Here is a 14,296-nt window from a genome sequence, read left to right on the forward strand (position 1 = left end):
CCTTTGTTCTAACTTCAATATGTAACTGGCATTGCTTTCAAGTCAAAACTCTGAAAGCCTTATGAGGTAGAGCAATGTGAATAATGTAGTGGTGTCAAAATTCAGAATGCCCAAATATGTCCTTGGTTTTGAGGAAATCGTATTTTTGGTATCTATGTATTTCATATCTGGTATCCATGGTGTATATATATGTGGTATGTGTGCATGCGTGTGTGTGCACCCCACACATATATGCACAATAGATAGTAGATACGCGCACACATGGAAACAATGTGATGGGAATCTTACAAAGAGCTCTCTCATGTAACTGAAGGCCCATAAGAATTGCTATTTATTACTGAAAATGCAGAGAAGTGCCTGATTAAAGAGGGGCAGCTGTCCAAACAAAAATGCACAGCTTCAGAATGGCTCTCAGTTGGCTTGAAGTTGTGTTACACTGGAAGCTTAGAAAGTCTTCCCCACCCCCCACTGCCGCCCAAAAAAGAGACTAAACTGAAATAGCACACTCATTTTCCACAGCAGATGGGTAGCTTGCCTGACTTCTACCTTTGTAAAGCACTCCAAGGATCAGCATGATGTTCCGTCCATAGCTCATTCCTTTTCCTTTAGTTTCTATGCATAACATACTATACTTAAATTCAGTCCCCTAAGAACTGTTCTACAAAGCCAGATAGTCTTGTTGGCTAGCTACGAGGAGAATCAAAGCCAGATGTGTGTCACCAGTTGGCATCTCTTTCTCTTGACTGTTCCATTGCTTTTGTATTTTTATATATATCTAAGTTTTACAGCTGTAAGGCCCAAATTCATTATAGTCCATTTACTGCTTCCCATTTTCTGCTAACTGTACTCCTTCCCTAGAATCCAGACTTTAGCCCAGCGCGCTAAAATTTTCTGTTAAAAGGATTTGCTAAATTTTAAGCTGTCTCATGGTACTAATTTTTTTATCACTACAAGCAGAAAGCCTTGTGTGTAAGCCACACCAAAAGAAAGAAAGAAAAAGAAAGAACAGAACAGAAAAGAGAAACTGACTGTAATTATGGCTACGGTTTCCATAGCACCTGCAGGACAGAAATAACAAACGCTTGTTCAGTGCCAATAGGGCAGAAGGATAGCTTTTTAAAAAATGAGACAAAGGTATGACTATATAATAGACAAGGTCCAGAAATACATAGAGCTAAATCCATTTTTATTATCAACTACAGGAAGCCTTTTAAATGAATAACATTTGTTAATACTTATATAGGTGTGATTGATTCAATAAGTCTGCTTTAGTGGGCACTAACACTTATCTATTTTATGTATTTATTGGTGGGTATTTGTTGTAATTTATATGTACTTTTAACATGTTGTGAACTGTCCAGAGAGTATCTGCACTATGGGGTAGTAAACAAACTGAAATAATAAACAAATAAACAAACAAACATATAACAATTGGACTAAGCCCATAGCATTTGGGGCTTTGTTGTGTGTAACTGAGTGCACAGCTTTTGCTGGTCCACAGATAAATACAGCTGCCTTTCTACTTTCAGTGGAGAAAAACCCTGAGAAAATAATGTTTCCCTTTTCAAGGGCTTTTTCTGGTCTGAGGATTAAATCCCACAATGACAACAAGCAGAATAATCAGGAGGTGCTACTTTAAATCTAGGGAGTTCTGACAGCTTTCCTTAACCTGGTACTCTTGGGGTGTGTTCCAAAATACTCACCATAATCCCCAACTAGCATGCCATCTATGGATGATAGGACTTGTAGTCTAAATACATCTGAGACCATCAGGTGGCAATGACTGGTTTAAGGGATAATTTAGATTCTGACTCAATGACCAGAGTCCTTTCTCTGAGTTATATTGATGTGTGGGAAATCTTGTTGGTTTTAGCAGCAAATTGCTACTATTAACAAAGTACTGGTTGTGTTCCTGGGCATGAGACCAGTGGTTTAATTGGGTGCATGCCCAGGAATGCAACCAGTACCTTATTGCGTGTGTTTTGTGCCATGAAGTCAATTTATAGCAACCTTAATAGGGATTTCAAAGCAAGTGAGCCATTTAATGAGTGGTTTTACTGGTTCCAATCCCCCAGTCAGTTTCAATGGCTGAGCAGGGATTCAAACTCTGTTCAGCAGAGTTTTAGTCCTCCACTGTATCCTCTACACGACTGGTTCTTAACCTTGGGTTACTCAGGAGTTTTGGACTGCAACTCCCAGAAGCCTTCACCACCAGCTGTCCTGACTGGGGTTTCTGGGAGTTGCAGTTCAAAAGCATCCAAGTAACAAAGGTTAAGAACCACTGCTCTACACCACACTGGGAATCCCAGTACCTTTTTAATCAGCAGCAGTTTGCCACCAGGACTTATTCAGTTTCCCTTACACAAATGTAGATTGTTAATATGATTTTGGCCAATATTTCACCAGCATAGTCTGACTGACAAGAGAAAGACAATTCTTCTGTTGTTCTGCATTACACAGCTCGGAAACTTTTTTTAAAAGTACAATTCCCACAAACTCCTAGCATGCCAGCTGGGGGGATTTTGGTAGCTGTAGAAAATAACTGCAATTACAGTACAAATATAAATATAAAACATTCCAAACTCTGATGAACATGAAGTAAAGTTGGAACCGAATCAGGATAACATGCAAACTGAATGCAAAGTGAATTGTATATTGATTAATAGGAAGATAACTAACTTTAACTTTGGAATACTCAAGAACAAATAGTTGCTTTCTACTACTTCTCTTTTACTGATACTGTTTTTCAGAGGCCTTATAATACTGAGCAAGAATCTCAGTTACATCTTGGAGCCACTTTCTCACAGGGAAGGACAGCACTTGATCTACAGGTCTGAACATTTCAAGCTTCCCTGGGGTAGCTGTGGAAATCAGCATTCAGGGTCAACAGTCATGAATTGGTTTACAGAGTTGACAGGGCAAGCTGAGCCAGGTTTTCATCGGGTAAGTATTATGAGTGAGTTTTCAAGGTGACACAGAATCCTTTCTTACTTTGCCATTATATCCTGGAAAAAAAGTCTCTTCTGAGAGGCTTCCAAACAATAGAAGTTCACATGGGCCTTTTCATAAACATGCCATGTGCTCCACATACGTTATTCATACAATGGCTCTATAAAGGACACTGGTTTATTATATTACGGATGGGTGACTGAGGATGGGAAACAACAGATTGCATAATGGTTTGGACTGTAGTTTTCTAGGTCTGCCACATTATCTCTTTTCTAGAGCATGTTTTCCTGTTACTCATTTCTGTAAGCAAAATTCTAGGTTAGTAAACATCTTTACAGGATCACTAAAAGTTTGCAAATAAGGCAAGCTTTTGAGTTCCATGGGAAATGTTCATCAGACAAAAGTATAAAATTTGGATTCAAGTAGGAAGTCCAAACATTGGGCCAGATGTGAGGACCATTTGCTCTCACAGTCAGACTGACAGGAAGGTAAAATGGGGTTTTGAATTCTACACAAGACAAGTGTTAGTCCCACCAAACTCAACACCTTTCAGTTGTGTTTGACTGCAGTTGCCATCATTCCCAGCTAGCACAGCCAAGCAGTGTTGATTAATGATGATGGAAGTTATGGTTTATTTAGTACATCCAGAAGGTGCCATAGTGAGCAAAGCTGGTCTGCTGTGGCTAATGTGTGGCCTTTGCTACAAATTAATCACCACGTTTCCTGGTCACCAGTTTTCTGACCCATCAAATGTATATGAGAAACCCACAGGCAGGACATTAGGGCAATATGAACCTCACTCTTGCGATCCCCAGCAATTGATCTACAGAGGCATGCTGATGCTGAAGGTGATGTGTAGCCATCTTGACTACAGACCGAAATGCTGGATAGCACAGTGGTGTTGGCACCTGGGAGTTGTGTTCTCCATTGTGCCTCACTGACAGGGGCTGGACTCGATGATCCATAGGGTCACGTACAGACCTGAAATTCTAAGATTAAAAGATTATTTGTAGGCTAATGCTATGTGCAAACAGGAGCTCTTAAATGATCAATTAGGTATGCCACATTCATGTCTCGTTCTTTCTTTTTGCTGTTATTTTGTGCCATCAAATGGTCCTTGATTTAGGGCAGCGCGCTTAATTAATGATCTCCAAAAGCTGCCATCCTTAATAGTCCTGCTCAGGTCTTGCAAACTGAAAGATTAATTAATGGGTCTCATAAGGTTTTTTTCCTACTGTATTCACGAAGGCTTTCACGGCCGGGATCTAATGGTTGTTGTGGGTTTTTCAGGCTCTTTGGCTGTGTTCTGAAGGTTGTTTTTCCTAACGTTTCGCCAGTCTCAGAACACAGAGTGATGTCCTCTGAAGATGCCGGCTGCAGAGACTGGCGAAACGTTAGGAAAAATAACCTTCAGAACACGGCCAAAGAGCCTGAAAAACCCACAACAACCATTTTTTCCTACTGTTTTCCACATTTCCCAGTGAGTCTTGCTTTCCCATGAGAAGCATAACAGCCTCAGTGTTGTTGTCTTAGCTTTTAGTGAGAGTTCAGTCTTGATTTGGTTTAGCATCCACCTGTCTTTGGTAACATTCATAATCAGTGATGAACACTGGAAACACACCCTGAAAATAGCTGTTTATACAATGCCTATTTGTATTTTACAAAGTCGGGGGGGGGGTTGGAATAAAATATATTTTGTCTTTTAAAAAGCTTTTTCAAACACTTGGGCACATACATTTCTGTGCTTCTACCACAGGTAAAGAGGGATGATCAGCAATCTACAAAATATGTGGAACTTCTATTAGTGGCTGATTATGCAGAGGTAAGAGAATCATGTCTTTAGACCAGGCCAGAGTCAAATGCAAGGTAGACATATAATTCAGAGCCAAGCTACAAATTACACAGGAAGTAAAAAACTGGACATCTCTTTGATTTGTTTTTACTTAAAGGCAGCATCAGTGGTGGTGTTTTTAATATATATTATTGCCTGGTAGACCACTGGAGATAATATATAAAAAGGAAGGAATCCTGTACATGTATCTATCTGTAGTTTCTCCATGAGGAGTAGTCAAGAGAATCAAGGTAAGAATGGATTTTTGATTAGTGTGGGGGAAAAGGATTAATACTTCTTGCACTCCAATTAAATTTGGAGTTGCCTGTGGCTGCATTTATCTAAAAATCAAACTCAAGGTGATCTGCTCATGAATTTCTTGTGTAACAGTTATTTATTTATTTATTTATTTAACTTATATGCCGCCCACACTATCCAAAGGTCTCTGGGTAGCTTACAACAATTAACATGTTGTTTAGGTGTAGATTGTTGTGGAAAGTAATAATACCGGATGTGCTTCTATGCATTTTCAACATTCATCATAGAAATGATGTTCAGCCTGGCTCTCCAAGTTGTCATGTTCAGCTTCAGCTCCTTTTTTCTACAACCCCTTCTACTGAGACATTCAGTAAAAGAGCAAACTGTGTCGAGACCATTTATTTATTTCACGTAGACCTTGTAAGCAACTAGCAAAGATGTCAAAACATCCTGTTGGAATATGCATGGCATTTGGTTCTAATCAGTGACCTGGAGCTAGTTGGTTCCTTGTCTATTTAACAGTTCCCAGGAGCATTAGATCATTCATCCATCTTTTATTTTAATGGCTTTTTTCCTCTGGCACACTCTTCTCTGAAGATGTATCTGCTGCTCATACAGTTTCTTTGTGGTAACTTGATCCTCTCTCCGAATCATTATGTGACTTGTTTTTTCACTTGTAAATTATCAGTTGATGTAAAGGGCATACTCCCATCACCATCAACGCACACACACAAAATTTGTGTCTGAATTTTATGTGCATAAGATGTTTGGTATCATCCCAACAATTTCTAATCCCTTTATTGCCAAGCAGTGAATTAGCTACTTAAGTGCCAGAGATATTTTACAGCCAAACTGTGCAATTCCTGCAAGTCCACTGGCTATATAATTTAGTCTAAGTTGGTGTCTGCTGCTCATTATGTGGTCCCTGAAATTGACAGAACCCTCACTTGCTTTGCTCTGCAGCTCAGGTGATCAGCACTGCTTTTTGGCTTCTGAAATCATGGGGGGGATGGGAGGGGTGAAGACATGTTCAAACATCCAGTATTTCTGCTTCAGAGATCACTGTTTTCCTACCATCGGTACCCTCTGTAGGCTTGTACATATCCATATGGCTAAGCCAATGAAAAGATGCACACATGTGAAAAAATGCATCTGATTTAATATATATATATATTTATTAGGAGTTTGAGATTTTTTGCACCTATTGTTTTACTGGATGAATTAAATATACAAACTTATTTAAGAATGTCAGTGAAAAGCGTCTACTAAAAAAAAAAATCACATAAACCCAATTAACAGAAAGGTATGGGACTATGGCCATCCTGTTGGAGTATCCCAAATCCCATCAGCCTCAACCAGCATGACCAGTGACATCCTCACCTGCATTAACACATGGGTGTCAGTAACAAGCAATGTGTGTTTAGTTAGGAAAGAGTATATTAACATGCAGTAGAAGATGTAATTAAAGGAGAATACATGGACCCATATTTATTTGCAATGTTACCACTGCAGAGTCTGCAAAGCAGAAGTTATGTGTTGTTTGTTATAAATATAGTTTATGTTCCAAATAGCACATTACAGAGGTTGCTGTGCGAACATCTGGACATGATGCATTGCCCCGAGGCGAGTGTGGGGTGATGCAACCAGCTGAGCATAAAAGAATTGAAAACACTATTGTCTGTAACACATGCTGTGTGCACAGAGAGAATCCAAAAATATTTGCCAAGATCTTCCCATTCTATGTTGAGGATAATGTTAGAACCATTTTATGTTATGCAGAATGGAAGGATGGTACTCTTTAAAGAACCACGTATATATTTGATTTCAGGGAATAATTCAGGGCAAAAGATTCCTCAGCTCAACCTTTGAATGGAATCTAAGGGTAAAACGTAGACATTAAATGAGATTTCTTCAGAGACGTTTGCCTTAGCTACTAGGCCTGCAAATTAAACCTGTGTTTCTCTCCCATTGACCAGTCACAAAACAAAGCATGTTAAATGTAAGAAGAATGTCCAACTATGACAAACTTTTGCCTTTTGAAACTCGAGGGTGTATCTCTGCAAAACAAATGTAGTAACACCTCACTGGTGCAAAAATACAAGCCCGAAGATTGTGAAGAAACACAGGAAGGAAGAGGGATTTGAGGAAGTACCATTGGAACAAAATGGACCCACGAGTAGCAATAACATCATCTGATGGTTAAACAAAATACCAAAATTATCTGCGAGGGCTACTGACAAACAGCAGGACACATGTTTTTCTGGTCACGCTCTAAGTCACATACAACAGGGTTGTATGAAATGTTGTCCATGGCTACCATGGAAACACAGGGGCCGAAATGCAGCCTCTGGGGCTACCTGGGACACCTCAGACCTCTCCCGCCCCAATATTTGTGGTGTTGTTTTCTGTTTGTGTTTTTTTCAAACTTTTAAAAATTACTTAAAATGACCCCTTGTGCCATCTATTTGGCATAAGGACAATTTTGTCCTGTTTTGGGACCTCAGCAACCCTTGCCTATGCTTTAATTTTTTTTTAATTCACCACTAGATGGTACAGGGTACCTTTTTCTTTTCTTTCTTTCTTTTTTTTAAAAGATAGGTGTGAAGGAGCAAGTACAACTCTGCAAGGCCTGAGGGAGATCATGTGCACTCCCCTAGCTTCTGAAAGTTGCCCACCTTAATTTAAACACTAGCCCAGACTTCTTACCTTTTAAGATACAGGGATCGTGAAATACTCAAATCAGTAGGTGAAGGAAAATGTGGCATATGATTATTCGGATCAATTTATTCTGCTTTATGGTCTGCCATCTGAATAATTCAGTGTTTCATTTAAGCATGATCAGGGAGAGGTAGAAATTACAAGTAAACATTTGTTTGATATCATTATTAAACGAAACCCTTAAATAGTTAATGTTCAAGGGATAAATACAGAGGCACATATTATGGTAGATGGCTAGCAAACAAAGGACAGTTCCCTCAGGCCAGCATAGAAGGAAACTGGACCAGAAATCTTCAGGAATACATCTCAAAAATGTCAGGTATGATAATGATTTTGTGCAGAATGCTTCTGAATTGCTTCTCCCCCTCCCCCGCTTTCAGTTTCAGAAGCATGATAACGATCTTCAAGCAACGAAGAATAAATTACTGGAGGCGGCTAATTATGTAGATAAGGTGAGTCCCAGCTATGTAGGGGGACATGTGAAAGACTTAATTGTAAATGTGTCTGTTAGAACATCCGATGGGTGCTTGGTACACACATCTCCTCTTGTTTTTACATAAGGGTAAGTTTCTGTGACTTGAAAGTTAAAGTTCCATAGGCTTCTTAAGGAAGATATTCAAGCACAACCCATTCTTTCTAGGTGGGTCACTCAGATTAGAGCTGCAGTCCGGTGGGGAAACAGAGACACCTGATTCACTCCCTCCCTCTCTCTCTTTTCAACCCCACAGTTTTACAAATCCCTGAACATACGGGTTGCTCTGGTTGGCCTTGAAGTCTGGAATGACTTCAATAAATGTGACATCTCTGAGAACCCCCATTCAACCCTGTGGTCATTTCTTTCTTGGAGGCGCAGAATCCTAATGCATAAAAAGCACGACAATGCCCAGCTGGTCACGTAAGTCCCTGCAGTGAGAGCAACATGGCTTCCTCAGGTTTCTAGAGCTATCCTCTTAGCCAGTCTTGGGTCTCGTTGAGTGTGACAGCAACTCACTGGGCTTCAGAGGACTCAGCAGAGGAGGCTGAAGTAATAAATCAGAACCTATCAGCTTATTTTTAAAGAAAATGAATATCGACATGAATCTGAATGTTGCACTGCATTATTTAGTTTGAACGGGTTATATATTTATTTACCATGGTTCCGCTGAACATTTCTTTCACAGCCCATGAGCAGAGTGGTGATGTATTCCATTGGCCAAGATATTTATATTTCCCAGAAGCATCTGTACATATTTTCTGGAATGTCTAGTACTTAAAGGATTGGTCATCATGTACATCTCTTAATAATTTAACAGAGCGAAAGTCCAATGCAGGAAATGTCTGACAAGAAGCTGTTATTTTACCCTATTTATGTGAGTTTGTTATGGATTTAGGCAATCCATTAAAGATTCAGATTCATTGCCATGAAACTGTCCCCCAGGAGCTTTCTTTTACTGAACAATATAATGTGTAAGAAAACGTTTTCTGCAGAAAAGGTTTCCAGTGCTTATTTTGCCCCCCCTCCCCCGGAAACAAGCATTTTAAAAAGTTCAGTTTCATAAAATTCATGACTAACAAGACAGATACAACATGTGGCTGTTACAATAAAATGTTCTTCAGAATTTCTTGCACAGGAGAACTGTTACTATCTGCAGGAGATTAATTCTAAGCTCCACTCCTCCCTGTGGATGCCGGAAAGCACAGATGTAGAAACTCAATATATAACATCATTTCTGGTTCCCTCTAGTGACCATTCTGGTAATATACTTTGCAAAGGGATATTTCTAGGTTTTAAAAAATTTAATATTTGGAGATAGTGGATATATGAAATCGCTACTTATCCCATGCATATGATCCTGTCCTACTGTACTGTGATAAGTTTCTTTTGGCTACAGAAGAAGAATCCTTAAACCAAAATAATGTGGCTCACGCAATGAACCAGACTTACCTCAATTTCATCTTAAACAAAATAGTGCAAGTGCTTATTGTGACAGTGAAACCCAATGGCTTTAGTGAATGAGAGTTAAAATCTGTGGGACCTAGACTTAGACAACCATAGCCCTTTTCAGTGCCTTTTCCTCTAAAATTTAAACAATTGATTTTAGAGACGAACATATTAAATGTGAAAGGACAAACATTCTAATTGTATTTTTAAAAATCTACACAAAGCTTTTGATTTCCTTTTAAGTGTGTTTTATTTTTTTCTAATCAAGTATTGCAGCCCACATATTTATGGGCTGTTGAGACATTTTGTTTTAAAATATTTTGTTTAGTAAATATTAGGTCAAATAAACATGCGTATTCAGATCACACTATTTACGCCACTGGAAAAAATTTCCAGAATTTTTTTCTGGGAAAACCACACCATTCCTACAGGTACTTTTGTATAGGTGTCAAAGTAACTATTTTGAAGAGCAGCACACAAGGTGACGTTTCTGACACAAGGGCCTTGTGGAGCCACAATTTCTGTAACTTAAAATAAAGAGCAAGATATCTTGAATTAAAGGAGTTTTATCAACTTTCCTGCCCTGCCAGCCTCTTTTCATTGGAAGATGAAGCTTGGAAAAAACAGTCTTCTGAGACCTTATTTGTAGATTTGCTTTTCAAATGTTATTGTATCCATAGCTGGACACACAAGGTCTAGTCCGTGCTCATCTCTTAATGTTCAGCCTTATTTAATACAACTTGTACCTGCAGTATAATTATTTTTCCTCATATATTTCAGTGGAATGTCCTTCCATGGTACAACTATTGGTTTAGCACCTTTGATGGCCATGTGTTCTATCTATCAGTCTGGAGGAGTGAACATGGTAAGATAATTCTTAATAAAATATTAAGAGTGCCTCACTCACCAGGACATTGCTGAGTCTGCAATATGGGTTCTAGTTAAAGGATTCAGTGCCATCTGCTGGGTTATGTTCTGTTTGGTTTTTCATGTTGCATCCAGAACCAGCCAAACTCTAGGTTGTCCAGTAGTTGTCCTACTGCAGTAGATTTAGAACACTGCAAAGAAAGCACTATGTGTAACACAGAATTAATAAACAAAATTAGGTGCTAGAAGTGATTATGACATTGAATGGCATTGAATAAAATGTTTAAACCAAATGTAACAGAGAATGTTTTAATCTTGCCCCCTTCCATCCTTCTTCTCTGTGGAGAGCTGCAGTCTGAAGAGGACAACATTTTAAGAATGTACATTCATGCATGACTGGGAAGCCTGATTTTTCAGTTTCCAGTCATGTAGCAAGCCTAAATACATAAAGAGAGGTTTCCTCTTATTCAATGCCTGAATGTTCTTTACTGAATGTTTGATTAGTTTTCATAAACATGGAACTACATGTCTTTTGTGATTTTTTTCCAATTGTATAATGCTAATGACACTATTTTGATGAGGGGAAAAATGTTGCAGCAGCCATATTGACTATTCTCTGCCCTGACATTGGTTAATGTAGAATGGGCTAGACCTGAATAAATAAATACAAATGCAAACAGAGGTATAATATGCATACATTTAACATTTCCATATGAAGGTGGAAGCAGTATTTCAAATTGTTTGTAAGCCTGCAACAACATTGCCAAGGATGGATCAGGTCCTGGATTCAACAAGTCTAATTTCATATTACTTGATTCAACCTGTGAGTGGGTCCTTCAGGAGCCATCTGAATCAAAAGCTAAGGACTCAGGCAGCTGCCAAAGTACCATCGGAGTGAGGTTCCCATGGGGTGTGGCCATATCCTCTGATGTTGTCTGAACCATTGAGAGGTGGTGCAGAAGGGGCCCAGTTTCCCACACCTATATTAGAGGCAAGGTCAATGAACTGTGAGCTAATCAGCGAAGAAATAATCAAAACGGGGGTTGCCAGGAGTAGAGATGTGCAAGAACCTCAGTTTGGAATTTTGTTCCTGTTCATATACACGACACCACAGGTGCTGCATGTTCCCTTCCTCTGCCTCCTCACCTGAATCCACCCCTCACCAGCCAGCGCATGCTCCTCTCTTCCTCCTCTTCAGCTGTTCAACCAGCTCCGGCAGGAGCACAGACTTCCGTGACCTGCTTCCTCGGCTGATTGCCCATTCAGACCAGGACAGGCAAACCCATGTTCCTGCTGGGGACTGCTTGAGCAGCTGAAGAGGAGAAGAGGAGTGTGCTCTGACTGGTGAGGGGGTTATTGGCCAGGGAGACAGGGGAGGGGAATGTGCGGCACCTGTAGTGTCCTGTGTATGAACTGCCACAAACCTCTGAACTGAGGTGCGTGCCCATTCAAGAGAGATGAGCCCCCTAGCTTTCCAGTGCTGTTGATAATATGAATTATTATTAAGGAAAGCTAAGGCAACACTATAGATGTTAGAGCATGTGTTAGCTCCCTTGGGGCTGAAATATTTTTGAAAGCACAATTCAGATGACATCTGACCAATTCCTATGATCACTCTGGGTTTCTAAGACTGATACACTAAAGCGGCAAACTTACATGTACTTGCAAGGGTGTAATCTCCTCAAGATGCAAGGAGTTTACTTCTGTAAGTAGGTATAGGACTGATTGTAAGCTTGGGACAGGGAGTGCTGTGAGCGCTGTCTCTGGATGAGTGGGAAGGAGAAGACGTCCAGAGCAAGTTCTGGTGTCTTCAGACTGCAAGGCACACAATTCTTACAGGCATCTCAACCACACCTTCATGTCAGGCACCATCACGTTGGCCACCCCCTTCTGAGCTGAACAAGATACATTTCGATTTGCAAGTTGCTCCACAAGATGCAGACTCTTACCTGTGGTTTTGTGCTGGCACAGGACCACTCTGAAAATGCCATTGGTGTTGCAGCCACGATGGCTCACGAGATGGGGCATAACTTCGGCATGAGCCACGATTCAGCCGGCTGCTGCACAGCCAGTGCAAGAGATGGAGGGTGCATCATGGCTGCTGCCACAGGGTGAGTTGGCTACCCACTGTGCTCACTAAGAGGTGTTAAAAACTCAGCTGCACTGTTGCGCTTTCATTAATTTCGGAGGGACGAATTATAGCTTGTTCTAGGTCCTGTATATTTTTCTATCTACCTGTTTTTGGCTTCCTCACAGGTTAGGAGTGCTCACATAAGTAATACTCAAGACCAAATAAAACAAAATTTAAATTTAAACTTTTTTTAAAAAAAAATCAAGCAGAGCAAGGATACAGGATGGAATCTCACTTTAACAACAACAAAAATTTGCAGTGCCGTTGGCTCTTCTTTCAGCCTGGCATAAGAATAAAAGCTTAATAGGTGCCAGTCCACACACTTGTCCAGGACAAAGTTTGGAAAATTTTTGGAATGATTGCCCCTCGAACCCTGAAACAAGCGGAGCCACTGGCCATGCTGGCTTGAACATTCTGAGAGCAGAATCCTAGAAAGTAACCCTCTTAATCTCTGGTCTGAAAGGTTTAGACGACATCAGTTTGCCATGAAAGTTGGACCAGACTGAGGGGAAGCTGAGGGCACCATCGGTCATTGTCAATTTGCCACTGGGCAATCTGTTCAAATAAAGTGGGGGTTCTGCTTCTTTGCAGGGATCCATTTCCCCGGGTTTTTAACAGGTGCAATAAGAAGGAGCTGGACCGATACTTGCAGTCTGGTGGAGGGATGTGTCTGTATAATATGCCTGATACCAAGACCTTATATGGAGGACAGCGATGTGGAAATGGTTATCTGGAAGAAGGAGAAGAATGTGATTGTGGAGAAGTGGAGGTAATCTCTGGTGGTGGTGGGGGGAAAGTGTTATTTCATAGATTTTATGGCCAAAGAGGTTGCTAGTAGAGATGGGCGTGACTCACTTCAGGCTGGGTCATCGTAAGTCATTGGCGTGGCACCTATGGTGCTGCACATTCCCTACTCCCGCTCACCAGTTGGCAGCATGTGCTGCTCATCTCCTGCACTTTGTGCGACCGTCCAGTGGCAGCTGGAGCACATACTTCCCTTCTCCACCTCCTCCAGCAGCTGCCCACTCAGACAAGGAGGCAGAGCAGGTATTCCTTTCCAGAATAGAACAGAACAGACAAGGTTCTTATCGTGCAATTGGTGGAATTTTGTGGAAAGTTTGGATATTTTTTTTTAGTAGTAGCCTGCCTGTGTTTTCCTATATGGGGAAAAAATCTTAAGGAAGAACAGATGGAAATAGGTCCAAACTGCTTTTTGCCTCGGGCTCCATCTGGGAGCTTCCTAAAGTAGGCATGGGCCGTGTACACCCCTCCGGCATCCTTGCTCTCACAGCATCCCACACACCCCAAAATTGTTTTTTTTAAAGCACCCCTGTGGCTTGAAATTTTTGAGAGTTGCTGAGCACCTCTGGGTCCACCCACCCCACCCCAGTTAAAAAAACACCACAACAATTGCCCACTAAAGGGTGCAGGGAGGATTTGTTGGTTTAATAACTCATATATCTAAGTAAAATACATGGGCACAGGGCCATGTGAGTATGTGCTGCCCTCTAAAGTCCAAGGACAGGCAAGTGTGGCTCCCAGACCATTAGAAGTTGCTGACTTTTCAATATACTTGCCAGTAAAACTACCAAGTTTGCAGAATGGGATGTGATTTGTTCCA

The 14,296-nt window shown here is 40.6% G+C and overlaps 1 protein-coding gene across 1 annotated transcript in view; it reads left to right on the forward strand.

Annotated features, from left to right (window-relative positions):
* ADAM19 (ADAM metallopeptidase domain 19) overlaps positions 1-14,296 on the forward strand; it is a 75,118-nt gene that overhangs the window by 40,054 nt on the left and 20,768 nt on the right. Inside the window, exons 6-12 of the mRNA XM_072989985.2 lie at positions 2,751-2,943; positions 4,706-4,771; positions 8,137-8,208; positions 8,485-8,651; positions 10,458-10,542; positions 12,516-12,655; positions 13,267-13,444. Of these exons, the coding sequence (XP_072846086.2) occupies positions 2,751-2,943; positions 4,706-4,771; positions 8,137-8,208; positions 8,485-8,651; positions 10,458-10,542; positions 12,516-12,655; positions 13,267-13,444 (901 nt within the window). The remainder of the gene's footprint in view (positions 1-2,750; positions 2,944-4,705; positions 4,772-8,136; positions 8,209-8,484; positions 8,652-10,457; positions 10,543-12,515; positions 12,656-13,266; positions 13,445-14,296) is intronic.

The sequence above is a fragment of the Pogona vitticeps genome, chromosome 2 (assembly GCF_051106095.1).
Source record: "Pogona vitticeps strain Pit_001003342236 chromosome 2, PviZW2.1, whole genome shotgun sequence".
NCBI classification, from domain to species: Eukaryota; Metazoa; Chordata; class Lepidosauria; order Squamata; family Agamidae; genus Pogona; species Pogona vitticeps.